Source organism: Lithobates pipiens, unplaced genomic scaffold, assembly GCF_037356315.1.
Source record: "Lithobates pipiens isolate NorthernLeopardFrog02 unplaced genomic scaffold, aLitPip1_a1.2 Scaffold_10, whole genome shotgun sequence".
In the NCBI taxonomy this organism is placed as follows: domain Eukaryota; kingdom Metazoa; phylum Chordata; class Amphibia; order Anura; family Ranidae; genus Lithobates; species Lithobates pipiens.
The window spans coordinates 18,440,347-18,458,700 of record NW_027507686.1 but is presented as its reverse complement, the minus strand read 5'-3'; the positions used below and the strand labels follow the sequence as shown (position 1 = coordinate 18,458,700).

General features: G+C 44.9%; 1 protein-coding gene across 4 annotated transcripts in view; it reads left to right on the top strand.

The window, feature by feature from the left end:
* ZFHX3 (zinc finger homeobox 3) overlaps positions 1 to 18,354 on the top strand; it is a 140,035-nt gene that overhangs the window by 46,387 nt on the left and 75,294 nt on the right. For all 4 annotated transcript variants that reach the window (XM_077452068.1, XM_077452086.1, XM_077452078.1 and 1 more), the window contains exons 2-3: positions 1,746 to 4,492; positions 8,487 to 8,983. In XM_077452068.1, coding sequence (XP_077308194.1) covers positions 1,792 to 4,492; positions 8,487 to 8,983 — 3,198 coding nt within the window. In that variant the 5' untranslated portion in view covers positions 1,746 to 1,791. The remainder of the gene's footprint in view (positions 1 to 1,745; positions 4,493 to 8,486; positions 8,984 to 18,354) is intronic.

Sequence of the window (18,354 nt, the reverse complement as noted above, 5' to 3'; positions counted from 1 at the left end):
GAATGCCAATAACCGGCATTTCCTTGTGTTACATTTAATCAGCTGGGATCACATGGGAGAAGGGCCTCTTCGTTTGGCTCTTTACCGAGCACGGTGATGCACCATGTCCCAGGGTCATATGACGGCATCCCAGAAAACGAGAGCCACCTTGCGCCAATCGATTGCCAATACAGTGCGTGGGAGGTATTTGAAGTTTAAGCAATGACAATAAAAAAGGATCATTCCCAATGCTGGGTCAAGGTCATCCAGGGCAAAGATGCCAAACTGCGCCCCCTGCCAACTCCTCATGGTTAGCAGTGATGTTGCTGTTACTACCCCTGTCATCTTTGCAACTGTCGCAGGGCGCCCCCCATCCCTGAAAAAAAAAAAACAATTGCGCCCAAGGCAGCCACCCCTCCTGCCCACCCCAGATCATTCCCATTGCTGTCACGTGTCCATTTCAGTTGGTCTATGCCTTTTGTGGGATCCTCCACTTCATCCTGGACCAATAATCGTTGTTTTAGGATAAAGATTTGCATGTAATATAGGAAAAATCATTTTATGGAAACATGAAAATCTACATTACAAATTAAAAATGCTTTTTGTTTTTCTTTAGTAGTTTTTCCTGTAATTATGTGCCAATCTTTTATCCCAAAATAATGATTGTTGGTCCTGATGAAGCAAGGGGGGGATCCCATGAAAGACCTACTGAAATGGACACGTGCCAGCATTGGGAATGATCCATTTGTTTTTATTGTTATTGCTTAGAATTCACAATGGTCATAGGTTTGACTTTTTAAGATTATATTCGGTAGTAAAAATTATTTAAATTTTTATATCTTTGATAGGTTTTGACTCGATGTGGTATATTTAAAGTGGTTTATTTCAATTGACTCAGGTACCCCCCCCCTCCCCCCTATATTTATAGCACCTATTGATAATGTGTAGATGAATAAGCCATGGAAAGTCCTGACTGTTGCAGTTATTTAGTTCCTTATTCCTTAGGGATGTGCATATATATGTGTATGTGTGTATATGTATATGTATATGTATATATATATATATATATATATATATTTATATTATATATATTTTCAGTTTTTACGATTTTTATTTTATTTTTTATTTTTCCTGACTATTCATAGCCCTAATCGGTTAATGTAAAAATTTTTGTTCAGCCAGTCCAAACATGGAGTCAGCAGATACCATTAGTTGCCAAAGAACATGTTCTGACAGCTAGAGGAAAAGCTTGTTTGAGTAAGGCGCAGAGTGAAATTTTTTTTTTTTTTTTTTTTTTTTTGAGTGCTTGCTATTGGTTTGCACAATTTGCCCTACTGTAGACCTAAAAATATTGAGATTTGTTACAATTTTAACTTAACAAAAAAAAATGATTATTCATCCAAAAACAGACGATCCCCGATCTAACCTACGATTCTGACTTGGCTTTAGGACTGACACAGGCCTTATTTTTGGTAATTTGTTTCCAAGGAATTTTAATTCTTGATTTTTTTATTTTTTTATTTTTTTTATTTTTATTTTTTCCTGTGGAAAGACAGGACCTGCTTTCCTAAAGTATAATTAAGGCAAAACGTTTTATTTTAGATTTGGATAGAGATTAGAACCCTTGTCAGTTTTTATTACTGTCTTTGTCATGATTATCTAATGTCTAAATGCAACTTAACGTAATAAGAATTATTTTTTAGTTTGACCTTTCAACTAGTCTGTTTGTTTTACTTTTTTTTTTTTTTTTTTGTTTTTGCTTGCAGATCGGAGCCGTATTGGGTGCAATGAGCTCTCTGCGCAGATCTCGCCATGGAAGGCTGTGATGCTCCTGTCATTGCTGGAGAGGACAATGGGTGCATCGTTTCTGCGAACCAAAAATGGACTGATCTCAACAGTGCTCTCCACCTTGACCAGTCTGGCAACATGGAGCATCCCAACATGGAAAGCCACAGGTCTCTGGAAACTCTGAGTGGCTCGTTCAATGAATGCATGTCTGAAAGCTCTGACCCATCTGGTGCCATCTCGCAGTCTCTCAGCAGAACGGTCTGTTGTAGCGAATGTTCAACCTCCTTTCCTAGTTTGCAGAACTACATGGAGCACTCCTGCCCTGGTACACAGCCATCACTCGCACTGAAGGAAGAAAGCGAAAGTGACGTTAGTTCGGAAGGGGAGGAGGACAGCGATGTGGAAAATCTTGCTGGAGAGATAGTCTACCAGCCCGATGGCTCTGCGTATATAGTGGAAAGTGTCAGCCAGTTGATCCAAAGTGGTGAAGCCTGTGACAGTAACCCTAGCGAGGCTCTTCTATCACTCTACAAAAATTCCCTGCCCAATGCAACGGGGAAGTCTGAGGAGTCGTCCTCTGTAGGCCCCGTTTACCCACAAATTATCAATACTTTCCACATAGCCTCGTCTTTCAGGAAGTGGTTTGAGAATTCAGACACTTCTTTCCTGGATACCTCCACCCTTTCAGGCCTCAGCCCTGTCCTGCACAGCTTCCGAGTTTTTGATGTGCGCCATAAAAGCAACAAGGATTACCTAAACAGCGATGGTTCTGCCAAAAGCTCCTGTGTATCCAAAGATGTCCCAAACAATGTAGATCTCTCCAAATATGATGGCTTTGTACTGTATGGTAAGAGGAAACCCATTCTAATGTGTTTTTTGTGCAAACTTTCCTTTGGCTATGTTCGATCGTTTGTGACCCATGCTGTGCATGACCATCGAATGACTCTAAGCGAGGATGAGCGTAAGATTCTTAGTAACAAGAACATTTCAGCCATCATTCAAGGGATTGGGAAAGATAAGGAACCTCTTATTAGTTTTCTGGAACCAAAAAACAAATCTTTTCCCCATCCTTTAGTTTCCTCTGCCAACTCTACTGGACCTGCTAATAGTTTTTATGGCAAATTTAGTGGCATTCGAGTAGAGGGGGATGAAGCCCTGCAGGCTAGCCTAGCACTTCTAAAAGATAGCGACACTACTTCCAGTGGGGCAGAGCAGGTGCAAACCAACACGGTGTCCCAAAGTACTCTGCTTAACTTTGGAGGGTTGACTAATTCCTCCTTCAGCGCCTCTGTAAACTCTGTTTCTTTAAGCTCCTCAGGCTCTGGCCCTACCAAACCTTCCTATAACCAGGAATCTGAAACAGAGCCTGAGAAGCATCCTTTGGGAGTACAAGATGGCATATCAGAAAGGCTAGAACGTGAGGAGGATGAGGAGGAGGAAGAAGAAATGGATGAGGAAGGTGTAGATGATGATGACGAGGAAGGGGAGGACTGCAAAGCACTGTTTTCACGTGGGCTTGATGATGACTTGGCGGACAGGCCTCAGGAGGAGTCTGGGGTGTTTGCCGAGAGCAGCGGCAAAAAGGACCTGGCTCTCACAAACCAAAGTATTTCTAACTCTAATTTAATGCCTAATGTGCCCCAGCCTATGGGAAGGGGCACACCTACATGTTCTTCTTCCTTTGTTGTCTTTGATGGTGCAAACAGGAGGAATCATTTAAGCTTTAACAGTGATGGTGTTGGCGCCAGCATGGTGGAGGGTGGGATAAAATTGGACTTTGTTGATGAAAGTGCCAATAGGGACAATGCCACAGCACCTGAACCAAATGAAAGTGCAGAGGGAGAGGACGGAAGCTTTGCCACCCACCACCAGCACGCCGATAACCCCTGCGAACTTGTCACAGGGGAATGCCCTTCTGGGAGTGGGGTGGAGTGTCCGAAGTGCGACACTGTACTGGGCTCGTCGCGCTCACTTGGTGGACACATGACTATGATGCACTCTCGGAACTCTTGTAAGACTCTTAAGTGTCCAAAGTGTAACTGGCATTACAAATACCAGCAAACGCTGGAAGCACACATGAAAGAAAAACACCCTGAGCCGGGTGGTACCTGTGGCTACTGCAAATCTGGTCAGCCTCATCCTCGCCTTGCCCGGGGAGAGAGCTACACATGTGGTTACAAACCTTTCCGTTGTGAGGTCTGTAACTACTCAACCACTACCAAAGGCAACCTCAGTATTCATATGCAGTCGGACAAGCATTTGAACAACATGCAGCAACTGCAAAACGGAGGGAGTGACCAAGTTTTCAGCCACACTGCCGGGGTAGCAGTTGCTGCCGCCACTGCAGCTGCTGCTGCTGCTGCTTCCAACATTAGCAACTCCTGTGGGGCCCCTTCCCCCACCAAACCAAAAACTAAACCCACCTGGCGCTGCGAAGTGTGCGACTACGAAACCAACGTTGCAAGGAACCTGCGAATTCATATGACCAGTGAGAAGCATATGCATAATATGATGCTGCTTCAGCAAAACATGTCCCAAATCCAACACAGCCGGCACTTAGGCATCAGCAGCCTGCCAACCCCGGCTGAAACCGATCTCTACCACTTTTACCTAGCACAAAACATGAACCTGAAGATGGACAACTCGGCTAATGAATCACAGTATATTATGGGAGGTTTCCAGCTGGATCCTACTAGCCCAATGCCAGGCATGGCTCCCACTGTTGGTAAGTACAAAGCTGAAATTGGGGGTGGGGGGAAATGTGCATGCTTGTTGAGATGAAATCTGGGCTATAAAGAAATTGAATCTTGTACTTTTATTGTCAAGAGTTGCCAAGATATTTGACAGCATTTTCCTTGGAGCAGTTGACAGATCTCCTTTCTTAAAATTGTCCAATTGGCATGTTTTTCTGTCTGAGTTGAGACAGCCAATCGCAAAACAACAAGAACCGTTTCCTGAATTGCTATCTAAAAATGGCAGTTGTCATTTTTTTTTTTTTTTTTTTTTTTTTAAGCTTTTTTTTATGGAGCTTAAAGCGGAACTAAACCCATTGATTTAACCATTTGGAAAAAGGCAGGTATTGGGAATGTAGCCGCCACATTGGTTGTGCTCTTAACCAAACTGTCGAGCCATCAAATGGCTGGAGTCATAACTGATCACATGTGCAGCATCATGGCAGTTGAAGGTCAACAGAGGCCAAGATGGCAGCTTTCTTGGCAGAATATGATAGGAGGGTTTACTTCCACTTTAACCCTTTCCTGCCTTTCGGCCCTTTTTAAGAGCTTCTAAATGCCGGGAGTTGGACATTCGGATCATGGGACAAATATGCAGTATTTAATCAAAAAGCAGCCACAGCCTGAGTAGAAAAGCCTTTCCCGTTAGCATGCTGTAAAGGAGGACCCTTGCTGCGTAGACAGTGTTCTTTCTGCAGAAGTCCAACCTACGTATTTCTGAGTCAGAGCTACAGCTCCTTAATCACCAGGGACTGTAAGCTTTATCCCTGAGTCACACCTGAATGTTTTGTAACTTGAAGGCCAAAGCATCAAAAACCACAACCAAAACCCCTATGCTTTTAAATGGTGCCTGCTCACATATGAGTGCTCAGGTGCCTGAAGCACAAATCCTTTAAAATTAGGAAAGGTACATAAGCTACTTTTGAAGCAGAATGAGGTTGTTTTGGGCCCCATAGACTTCATAGAGGTTGCCGGAAAATTTGCATTTTCAAGTCTGAACAACCATCTCTTCCAAGTTACTAGTATTGCATTGACTAGAATAGTGGTCTCCAAAATGCAGGCATTTGGTTGCCTGTATGCAGCCTTTGTGGCCCTGTTCTGTCCACTAATACAAGGTTCTTTTCCTCCCACTGACACAAACAATAAGTTACCGTTCCTCCCCCTGGCACCAATGATGGGACACTAGTCCTCCCCCTGGCACCAATGATGGGACACTAGTCCTCCCCCTGGCACCAATGATGGGACACTAGTCCTCCCCCTGGCACCAATGATGGGACACTAGTCCTCCCCCTGGCACCAATGATGGGACACTAGTCCTCCCCCTGGCACCAATGATGGGACACTAGTCCTCCCCCTGGCACCAATGATGGGACACTAGTCCTCTCCTTGACCACCAACCCCGAGGCCATATTTATTTTTTCTGATTTCAGGCCCAGGACATACTCTGCCCCACTGGCCACAATCTGGCCCTTTTAAAGTCTGAAGGACAATAAACTGGCCCTTTTGTTGGAAAAGCTTGTAGGCTATAGAGGGATATTCTTTGTTCCCATTTCATGTCTGAGGTCTACAACCACTTTAAGGTTATTTTGCTGTGTGACGAGCATCTGGTGATTGTAATACAGGTAGATGGTATGTAAATGCAGCTTGGCTCTTTTTTTGTTTAAATGTTATAAAAAGATGACTACACCTGATATAAGCCACTTGACTTGATAGCCTAGCACAATATAAAACTTTTTTTTTTAAATTTATTTTCTCATTTACAAAACCTTCCACCATAATTCACAAAGCCCATTGAACCATGGCAGATTTGCAGCCCCCCCCCCCCCCCCCAACCCTAGTGCTGCAGGGAAAGGAGATGGCAACGTAGCCACCGTGCTGCTGAACCTAAGTGACATTTTTAGGACAACTGCAGATTATACCTTGCTGTCCTATTTGATTCATCAGAGACCTTCCAAAGATTCCTTTCTAGGCAGGGTTGGTATTTTAGGTATCTGGGATCAGTGGTGAACGGGAGATGGGAAGAACGAAATCTTCAAACTATTGTCCCCCCTGCTGAGTCTTCCTTATTAATTACAGATGGTCGGCTCTCTCTGATACAGTTTCACTCTGATTATTTATGGATTATCATTGCTAACAGACGCAAGGGTCTGTCTGCAGGTCTTCAGAAAGGATTTGTAGAATTTATTGCTCCGTTAGGTGATCCTAGATAGGTTTTTGAATTGAGCATCCAGACCTTGTCTTTTTTTAATGTGAAAAAAAAAAACCTGCTTTAGGGACAGGCAGATCCCAGAAGCCTTCCAATCTATATCCCTACAAGAGGGGAAAGTCTCTTGTTGTCATTGGGTCTAATGTACCCTGGCGCTTTAAAGTGGCAATCCACCCAAAACTGGTGAAGTTCTCTCTTGGTTTTCCTGCTGGAGGTTTTTATTGATTTTCATAATCCTGCCCATAGACACTTAAAATTATTACAAGGTTCTATGGTAGTGGTGATGTAACTAGTCACCTGGCAACGGAGGCTTAAGAGGGTGACCTCCTCCTATGACTAAGCCCCATTGGGCTGGACGAAATGTGTCGGGTGTGGCCATCAGTGATGTTGGGGCCAAGCAAGTAACCACCTGTGGTAGCTATGCAGAAGGAAATTTTCTTGGCACAGGATCCAGAAGGGTCACCACTATCATTGTAGTGATACTGCTATCGATGACAGTGATTTCCAACTTTCAAAGCTGGAGATACATGATAACATTGGTCCAAACTGGACCAATGTAACTGTAGACTTCAGCTTTAAAAGAGAAGTATGGCCGAGGCTTTTTCTTTGTCCATACTTCTCTTGTGGATCACAGGAGTGCACTTGTGCTCTCCTGTGACCCAGAATCGGCCAACAGCAGGCTGGAGGCAGAGCAAGTCTCAGAACAGGACAAGTGATCAGTGGTCACGTGATCTCTCAGTTCCCAGTCTTTGAGTTGTAGTGTGACAGATGCTTCAGCACAGAGGTCAGAATAGATCAGGGGTAGCCAGCCTGGGGCCCTCAATCTGTTGTGAAACTTCCCATTGGGCATTGCAAGGCTGGCAGTTTTTCAATTACTCCCAGAGTCATGATGGGACTTGTAGTTCTGCAACAGCTGGAGGGCCCCAGGTTGCCTATCCATGGTATAGATGTTTCGTTTTTTGTTTTGTTTTTTTAAATCCCCCAGTTCCCTACATTTTTGCCAGCACTTTCAAAATGGACAGTGGGAAGGGTCTACCTTCACTGTAACCACCTAATCAGACTCATTGCTGTACTGAAGGCTGTAGACCACCATTATTTTCCAGATAGCCTCTCTATATAGATCAAGCTCCCACTGCAGGGGGTGTCTATACTTTGACTTCAGGCCCTGTGTAGTCCACTGGGAAAGGTATTGAGCCAATAACATGAGTGAGTGGATAGGAATTTGGGAAAGATGTAAAAAAAATATTATTGCTGCCAATGGCACAGTGTCCAAAACTTGTTACGGCAACATTCGGAAACAATGGGCTTCTGAATACAATGCAAAGATAATCTCACAAGGAATAATGAACCTATTTTTTTTTTTTTATTGTATATTAAGTTTTCCTCAATCATGGAAATATGAATGATTTAAGCTTGAGCACCAAGAGCATGTGACGTGACTTCTGTCCGGGCATAGGTCACGTTCTTAGAAATGGTTTCAAACGTTCTATTAGATGGCCATTCTTCAGAGGGAAACGTTTCTATCGTGATGCAATATTTGAATTTGCCTTAACAGATTGACCCCTTCATTTATAAGAATTATTACACAGGATTTATATAGCACCAACAGTTTGCACAGAGCTTTAAACCTTTTAAGATTTCTTGATAGATGCTAGATTGGTCTGACCGATTCCTAAATTCTGTAATAATTCAGAATCCGGAGCAAGAGAACCCGTCAGCATTGAGGTTTTTTTTTTTTTTTTTTCTCTAACCCAACTGTGTCTTTCTCTTTCCCCTCTTAGTGGGTGGTGAAATCCCGCTGGACATGCGATTGGGTGGTGGACAGCTGGTCTCGGAGGAGCTCATGAACCTTGGCGAGAGTTTCACCCAAACCAACGACCCTTCTCTGAAACTCTTTCAGTGCGCCGTATGCAACCGGTTCACGACCGACAACTTGGACATGTTGGGCTTGCACATGGGAGCTGAACGCAACCTACCGGAGGAGGAGTGGAAGTCCGTGGTGGGGGATTCTTACCAGTGCAATCTCTGTCGTTACAACACCCAACTGAAGGCCAACTTTCAGCTGCATTGCAAAACTGACAAACATGTACAGAAGTACCAGCTGGTGGCTCACATCAAGGAGGGGGGAAAAGCCAACGAGTGGAGGTTGAAGTGCGTTGCCATTGGCAACCCAGTGCATCTGAAGTGCAATGCCTGTGACTATTACACCAATAGCTTGGAGAAGCTGCGTTTGCACACCGTGAATGCAAGACATGAGGCCAGCCTCAAGTTGTACAAGGTAAGATGGTATTGATCTGTGATCCCTCAATGGGAACAGTATTTATGTTCATGATTTTGCATTTGTATCTGTCAAGTGTGGAATGGGAACTTGATGTTGGATGGGTGTGGCCATTTTGTTTTCCCGACCAGTGACTGGTCTTTGGGCCGTAAACAGGCTTGTAATAATACCATACAAATGGGCCATAAGGGGTCCAGATGGCATAGTTTCCAGTGCTTGGACAAGCTCATCCAGTGCCCAGGGCAAAGATGTCAAATTGTGCCCTTCCCCTTTATTACGTGCGAGCTTATGTGGAGGAGGTGGGGCGGGTAGAGAGCACAGCAGCACCTCTGCCCGACTCTCCTCCTCTCCTTGTTGCTTCCAGCGCTGGGCTGACAGAAAATGTGATGTCACTACTCCTGGGAGCCTTATAGTAGAAGGAACTCGTAGCGCTCCCATCCCTACAATACATGATGCACCCAGGGCAGCCATCCCTTCTGCCCATCCCTTGTCCCAGCCCTGGTTGTGTCAGTGGCTCCAAGTGACTTTTTTTTTTTTAAGTTTTGGATAGCATAGGGAAGGATTAACTGACCATCCAGTGATGTGGGACTGCTGACCGGTTCACCGGACAGTAGGTGGCAGCATGCTGTGAGCGGCAAGATGGCAGCCCAGCGTGTTTCCGGGTCCGGGGTGACGTCACCCTGCCTCTTTTCTTGAGTATATTTCAAATGAAAGTCAGGTGTTTAACTCGGGGACTGCCTGTGTCTAAGTGAAAAGTGCCAGAAAAAAACCTATTGGTCCTCCCATTAAGCCAGTAGGCTGATAACTTCATGTGCTCTATGCTGCCTGTTATCAGTTGGGTTTCTTTTCTGCTCTCCTAGTAGACTACAGAACCCACCAAATGCCTTGGATAGGTGGAGGTGTTCTGCAGTCCTGAAAAACTTCCCCCTCCTAGGAGGGCAACACTGCTTCTCTGTAGATACAGTATGGGGAGTCGGCATTGTCCTTCAAGGATGGAAAGTCTGTTACTGGCAGGATTACCAAATAAAAAAAAAATAAAAAAAATGTGGGGGGGTTGCTGGAAAAAAAAATGCAGGACTGTCACGCTGCAATATGTAACTTATTTTTTATTTTATTTTTTTTCTTCTTGGATTTAGATATGCTTTAAAATGTACACAGTAGTATATTTTGGATTGTGCGTTGTAGTGAAAGTATTGCTACTGCCAAGATGCTGGAATGTCGTCTTCATTTTATATTTGTATTAGAGATTTGTGTGTTTTCTGGAATAAAGTCTAAAACCTGGAGGAAAGGGAATGCGGAGGTGTCGGCTGTGAGAGCCAATCAGAAAAAAAATCTATTTAATATGGTCCCATTCCTCCAGTTATCATTTCTACCCAAAAGTGCCTTGAATTTTTTAAGAATTGCAATTTCTCTGGCTGCTGTTGGTGTTTTGGTTAGATGATTTAAATGTCTTTTTTATGCTGACCTTTTTGTCTTATGGTTACTGAATTTCAGAGCGGTCACATTGATGGACACAATGGGGGGGATTTACCAAAAAAGGAGAGTGCCACATCTGGTGCAGCTCTGCATAGAAACCAATCGACTTCCAGGTTTGATTGTCAAAGCTTAAGAGAACAAGCTGAAGTTAGAAGCTGATTGGCTGCCATGCACAGCTGCACCAGATTTTACACCCTCTCCAGTTTTGGTACATCAACCCCATTGCACAGATCAGCTTATTGTAGGGCCAATAAATATGACACTACTCTTCTGTTGGGGGTGACATAAATGACATGTTTAGTTATTGGCACCTGGTAGTACGTCTGCATTTACAGTGGTTGTAAATCTTTACATATACCCAGTGATGTGACCGGTCTCGGGTCATACAGACATGAAACAAATCCTCCTACATAGTTGTACCTATTTATCTGCAGTCTTCTCTACCTTACAGCCTTCTAAACCGCAGATCATAGGCTATTTCTCAGCTCTGGCAGGCATAGGATGGGGATCGGATGTTGCATAACGTACAGCATGGGTGCTAAATGTGTGGCCCTCCAGCTGTTGCGGATCTACAAGTCCCATCGTGCCTCTCTGTGGGAGTCATGCTTGTAACTGCAATCGAATAGCCACCCAACGCATCTGGTGTGCACCGGGGCACATAGGAGGCGAGGCATTTGGTCTTGCCCATGTGAGGGGACTGTGATCGAATAGCCACCCAACATATCTGGTGTGAACCGAGAACATAGGAGGCGAGGCATTTTGTCTTCTCCATGGGGGGAACTGCGATGAAATAGCCACCCAATGCATCTGGTGTGAACCAGGGACATGGCGAAAAATGCCGAGGCATTTGGTCTTGTCCATGGTGGGAACTGTGATGGAATAGCCACCCAACACATCTGGTGTGAACCAGCCCTGAATCGGTGAACCCTTAATTGATCAGTTAAATGGAGAGGGGACCGGACTTGGTTCTGAGAAGTCAAGAAAGATGGACCAATAGCAGCAAACTGCCACAAGGATCAGAGAGGTGCACGGCGGATGCATTTCTGGCCAACAAATTTGATATTGCCGTTAAATTTTTAAGACGTTTAATTTCTTAAAGATTTCCTTTTAAGGGTTACCTTGCTGGGTGCGTTTTTTGTTTTTAATTCGCCAAGCTAGTTCAGATTCAAAATCTAATTTTTTATGTTTAGCAGCATGAGCCTAGATGAGGGAAATGTATAATAGTTCCATAATTTCCACAATATTATAAATTCCATAAGGGAAAATGTATAGTTATGTTTCACGAAACCGATGGAAAATCTTGTACTGGGAAGTGGCAGTTCTCTTGATGATCCTTCAAAAATAGTTGCCGTTATTTGCCCAGTAAATGCAAAGACAGGTCCCCTTTTGCATCTCTGGAAAGGACTCTTCTCTTTAATCTCCTTTCAACCTCACCCCCCCCCTTGCGTGTCGTGGCTTTTGGTTCTCTAACCATAGAAGCAGTGAACATCCCGTAAATAGCCTCCTGCTCACCCCATAGAATTCCTCCAGACACTACTATTGATTTTTCGCTGGACTTAAAGCCTTACCCTCCTCTCTAATCATTCCATAATGGCTTTAGTATGAATGGTCAGGTACAGTTCCCCATAAATCTCGGTCGGCTCATTCACTTACCTTCCACGCATGCATATACTTTCTGCACGCTAACGGTTTCCTATCTCCCGTCTTCTTTTTTTTTTTATCTCTCTATTCCAGCCTCTGCACTTTATTTAATGGGGAAGTCAGAGTGCAGATTCTTGCACTGCTTCCCCCTGACACCCACACCGCAGCCCTGCCAGGGAGCCGATACTGCGAGCGAGGAGCGCTCCTCGGGCCAGCAGTTCAGAGGCGAGGTGGACTGAGGTCGATTGCATGTTATGTTCCCTCTTGCAAATGTAATCCATTAGACTGGCACATCTCTAATCAGGTTAGAGCAGAGTTAAATGCGTCTAATCATCTTCTCCACTGTCACACACACACACAAAAACGCCGCCCAATGCCAAAACGGTATCCAGGAGTGAAAATGACAGGCCTTTGTCTCGCTAGGGGCCGCGGAGCCCATGTGGTAGTCTGGAAAGGCGATTTAGAGATAGCGAAAGGGAGCTGCAATCTGGTTTTGCTTAAAGGTGAATATTGAATAACTTGGCTTTCATCCCCGTATGGTCTCTGAGAGCATCCAGCCCGCTAATGACTTGGTTGATTGGCTTTTTTTTTTTTTCCTGTGCTGACCGGTTCATCAGGAAAAATGCTTAGAGAGCCTGCTATTTTAACCCCACACAGGGATCAGAGATGGGAAATGCATTCTGCTGCAAGAATCCATTTAGCTACTGAGATACAAACGTAGCCCTTTTGTTGCAAAGATACCTCTTTAGGGTAAAACTGCTTAGGACTACGGAGGCCTAGTTCCTCAACCAAGGCCTAGTTCCTCAACCAAGGCCTAGTTCCACAACGACGCCATGCCCAGGCGTCAACTAAATTTACCCCCCGAGGACAGGCCTATTCCTGCGTTTTTGATTTTAACATTGGAGGCCAATCGGAGCAACCTTCATCCTTTCAGGTACTATAGTGCCTAACAGAGGGGTGCTACATACTCTCTGGCCCCATACACGCTATTAGATTTTCTGCAGATTTTTGTCTTCAGGTTTACCAAAACCATATAATGAGGTCAAACCTTAAAGCCCCGTACACACTATCTGTTTTTCTGCTGAGTTTTTCCTTCAGGTTTACCAAAACCATGTAGTGCAAGGGCCGGCCTAATTGCTTACAAATTGAAACTCCTAAGGTTTGACCTCATATTACATGGTTTTGGTAAATCTGAAGGAAAAACTGATAGTGTGTATGGGGCTTTAGAGTTTCAATTAGTATGTAATCGGGCAGGCTCGTGCACTACAATGGTTTTGGAAAATCTGAAGACAAAAATCTGCAGAAAATCAAATAGTGTGCATGGGGGACCTAAGAAATATTTGGAGACTAGTAGTTCATCATCGGTTGGGAAGCATTGCTGTGGATGGATGTATAATGGAACCTTGGGCACTCGGCATAAGCTCTCCTGCTCTAAGCTGTCCTTTGTAACCAAGCCTGATTATTTTTGCATTGGAAGCGTGCCATGGAGATGCCCTGCTCTCTCAGTGCCTCTATGATCTCTGTGTGCTCCATTCTCTGATCATTCACAGTTTATCTTGGTGATGTCTGCTTCCTCTCCCTCGGGCACACACAACTGTCTGCAATTTAAGACTAATTTTATAAAGGTGCACTTGCAGCCAATATAGGCTTGGCTGTTGTGTCTCTGTGTTCTCGTGTGTATAAAGGTATACAAAAAATACTAGCAACCAATCAGATTCTTGCTTTTAATGTTCTCTTTTACAAGATTAAGATACAGCTGGGTTTATTTTATACCAATTAAGTAGCACTATTCCAAAAAACGCTTGCGCTCGTTTATTTATTTTTTCCCGCTCATGCTTTCTTATTTTTTTTTGCTTTCTTTTATCACACTTTCTCTCTTGCGCTCTCTGAGCGCCTCTGTCTCTTGCGTGCTCTCTGCGCCTTTCTTTCTTTCTGTCTCTTGCGCGTTCTCTGCGCCTTTCTTTCTTTCTTTCTTTCTTTCATTCTTGCGCGCTCTCTGCTACCTTTCTTTCTTTTCTTGCGCGCTCTCTGCTACCTTTCTTTCTTTTCTTGCGCGCTCTCTGCTACCTTTCTTTCTTTTCTTGCGCGCTCTCTGCTACCTTTCTTTTCTTGCGCGCTCTCTGCTACCTTTCTTTCTTTTCTTGCGCGCTCTCTGCTACCTTTCTTTCTTTTCTTGCGCGCTCTCTGCTACCTTTCTTTCTTTTCTTGCGCGCTCTCTGCTACCTTTCTTTCTTTTCTTGCGTGCTCTCTGCTACCTTTCTTTCTTTTCTTGCGCGCTCTCTGCTACCTTTCTTTCTTTTCTTGCGCGCTCTCTGCTACCTTTCTTTCTTTTCTTGCGCGCTCTCTGCTACCTTTCTTTCTTTCTTTCTTTCTTTCTTTCTTTCTTTCTTTCTTTTCTTGCGCGCTCTCTGCTACCTTTCTTTCTTTCTCTGTCTCTTGCGCGCTCTCTGCGCCTCTTTTTTTCTATTTGCTCTTGTTATATAGTAGAGTGCTCTTTTATGGGCTTTTCTTTTTAGTGCTGTACCTCCAACAGCTTTGTTTTTGCAACGGTCACTGTCTGTCCCTTGCCGTTATTTTATATTCATGTTAGGACAACGACACTTTGGAGAATGGGCTTTGTCTAGTTACTTTTAGTGTTGTTGTCTTTCTGTGTTGGGGATTTAATGCGTTTTGCAAGCAAGGAAAAGTTATGGTCAGGTAATTCCGGCCTTGCTTTTTTATATATATATATATATATATATATATATATATATATATATATATATATATATATATATATATATATATATATATATATATACACACAGCTTCTCTGCTGTGACGTGACTTCTTCTTATAACCAGAGTTATGTATGGCTGATGCCAGTCGCCTGTATATGTATAGGCCTGAACTTGGTATTAAGAGATGGTCCCGTTCAACTGGACTTGTTCTGTATTGATGAAGACATTTCACTAGTTCTAATGAGTGTCAGAAGCCGACCCCCGGCATTTATAGCCACTTGGGTTCCTCAGTCCCCTTCATCTGATTACTATCTTGTCATGAGCTGTGTCAAGGGAAATGTCGATTGTGCCAAGGATATGACTAAGCGTGAAAACATGAAGTTCTTTTTCATTGCTGGAGTTTCCTCCTGATTTTCCTTGGAACCGAAGAAGTAGACCTTTGAAGCTGTCCCTAAGCTGGCTACAGGGCAGCCCAGTAGTTTGCTTCAGGTCGGCCCAGGCCACTTCCAGGTCTTGTAAGCGATGGCAAAGTAGCTGTTGATGTGTTGATTCAGCATAATTGATGCAGCCTCATTTCCCACAGCTGATGAGGATTAGAGGAGCCTAGTTTAACAGTCTCATTTTTCTGGTCCCAAAGCACACTTGTTTTAATGTGTTTCAGTTAATGAGGTAGAAGAGGAGGAGGTGGTGGTGACGCTGAATGTATGCAGGCTGCTCCGCCTGCGAGTCTTAACTTGTGCCACATTCCACTAACTGCAGCGGCTACTATTCCCACTGCCGGTGGCCAAGACATGCGAGGGGTGCGGCCTAGAGCAACCAAGAGTAAAATTTAATGTCCATGTCAGTAGATATCTAGGTACATGTGGTACCCTGAAGCTGTTCCAAGCAGCCTGTGACTTTCCAGAGGGTCTAAAGAATACCCCAACATCCTGTGAGTATCTTGTGCTGGGATCTATAGTTCCACCTCAGCTGAGGATACATGGACCACCTCCCATAGAAGCCATAAAGTAGTCAGGGTAATGACTAACAGGATGTCATGGGATTTGTCGCCTGATGGCACCTAGTTGAGCCACAGGCTGTCTGCCTTTGACAGCTGCATTAGGCTAAACGGTAGTTGCAGGCCATATCTGGCTTCCACTACAGAGGTAGACAACCTGTGGCTCCACTGAGTGCTGCAGGACTTCAAATCTCAGTAGCTTTGAGGCCCCATAACTTTATGGCTTCCTTGAGAAGTGACCCATGACTTTTCAGCTGAGGCTAAAGAGCCATGGAGACCTCCTGTGGAAGCCATAAAGTGGCTGTGCCCAAAGCTGCTTACTGATGGGATCTGAGATCTGTAGTTCTGCCTCAGCTGAAAACCCCTGGACCACCTCCCATAGAAGCCATAAAGTGGTTGTGTCCAAAGCTGCTAACCGATAGGATCTATGGTTCTACCTCAGCTATCGGTTAGCAGCTGTGGACACAACTACTTTATGGCTTCTATAGGATGTGGTCCGTGGGTCTTCAGGATCTGAGATCTGTGGTTCTACCTCAGCTGAAGACCCATGGACCACCTCCCATAGAAGCCATAAAGTGGTTGTGCCCAAAGCTGCTACCCAATAGGATCTGAGATCTGTGGTTCTACTTCGGCTATCGGTTAGCTGCTTCGGACACAACCACTTTATGACTTCTATGGTAGGTGATCCATGGGTCTTCAGCTGAGGTAGGTGATCCATGGGTCTTCAGCTGAGCTAGAACCACAGATCTCAGATTAAACCATGCTCCATTGGTACTAAGAGGTCCAAAGTGTTCCAAGAAAATATCCCCACCACCAGCCTGAACCGGTGATACAAGACAGGATGGATCCATGCCCCAAATTCTGACCCCACCATCTGAATGTCGCAGCTGAAATCCAGACTCGTCAGACCAGGCAATATTTTTCCAGTCTTCTATTGTCCAATGTTGGCGATCCTGTGCCAATTGTAGCCTCCGTTTATTGTTCTTGGCTGACAGGAGTGGCACCCGGTGTGGTCTTCTGCTGCTGTAGCCCATCTGCTTCAAGGTTGGATGTGTTGTGTGTTCAGAGATGGTATTCTGCATACCTTGGATGTAACGAGTGGTTATTTGAGTTACTGTTGTCTTTACATCTTCTGGAACCAGTCTGCCCATTCTCCTCTGACCTCAACAAGGCATTTTCCTCCAACTGCCGCTCACTGGATATTTTCTCTTTTCCCCCCACCATTCTCTGTAAAACCGAGAGATGAAAATCCCAGAAATACTCAGACCAGCCCGTCTGGCGCCAACAACCATGCCACCTTCAAAGTCACTTAAATCCCCTTGCTTCCCCATTCTGATGCTGGGTTTGAATTTCAGCAAGTCGCCTCCACCACGTCTAGAGGTGTCTAAATGCGTGTGTACCTAATAAAGTGGCCGGTGAGTGTGTATGTAAAGCGCAGTGTAAATTGATGGGGCTATACCCTTACCTGCAACAAATAAAGCCATACATTTGAGACAGTTTATAGTGGAACTACAATGGCCAGCATGCTACGTCAGGGTTCTACTGCATACACAAAGCCACTGGATCACAGGCTGTGCTGAGCTCTGTAGTTCACAGCAGCCGAAGAGCCACAGGTCCCCCTCCGCCCGCCATGGAGTGACAAGCCGCAGTCCTTTGGGGACTCATCTGACAGATAGGCGGCTCAAATCTAACAAAATGCAGGCGCTGGAGCTGGCAGCTTGCAGCCATATGGGGAGCTTCTGTTTGTCTAGTGGGGAAGCCGGTAGTGTCGGCTCTCACCATTATAATGGGCCGTCTCAGCTACAAGTGAAAGCTGTTATCTCTGCCCTGGCACGGCTCCAGTCCCCCTGGCACATGCCGGCTGACGGCTCACAACGGCACATGATGCTTTTTCCCCAAGGCAAAGCCACCGTTGGTTTAAGTAGGCATTAAACAATTACCCAGCCTTTGGTTCTCCTCACCTTCCACAGATTGGCTCTATAAATTGTCAGCCTGCTGACATTTTAATGTGAATTATGTCATGTGGTATCCCCTTTGATTTCAGCATGCCTCAGTTTGTAAATACACAAGGCACTCCTCAAAGGCTTGTGGTTAGTGAACACAGAGTAGGCCTCGGGGTTTTTGGTGGGGAGCGGGGAAGAGAACGGTTCTCTCTCGTTCTCTCGTTCTCTCGTTCTCTCGTTCTCTCGTTCTCTCGTTCTCCGTCCTCTCGTTCTCTCGTTTCTCGTCTCTCTCTCGTTCTCTCTCGTTCTCTTCTCTCTCTCTCTCTCGTTCTTCTCTCTCTCTCTCTCGTTCTCTCTCTCTCTCTCTCGTTCTCTCTCTCTCTCTCTCTCTCTCTCTCTCTCTTCTCTCTCTCTCTCTCTCTCGTTCTCTCTCTCTCTCTCTCCTCTCTCTCTCTCTCTTCTCTCTCTCGTTCTCTCTCTCTCTCTCTCTCTCTCTCTCTCTCTCTCTCTCGTTCTCTCTCTCTCTCTCTCTCTCTCGTTCTCTCTCGCTCTCTCTCTCTCGTTCTCTCTCGCTCTCTCTCTCGTCTCCTCTCT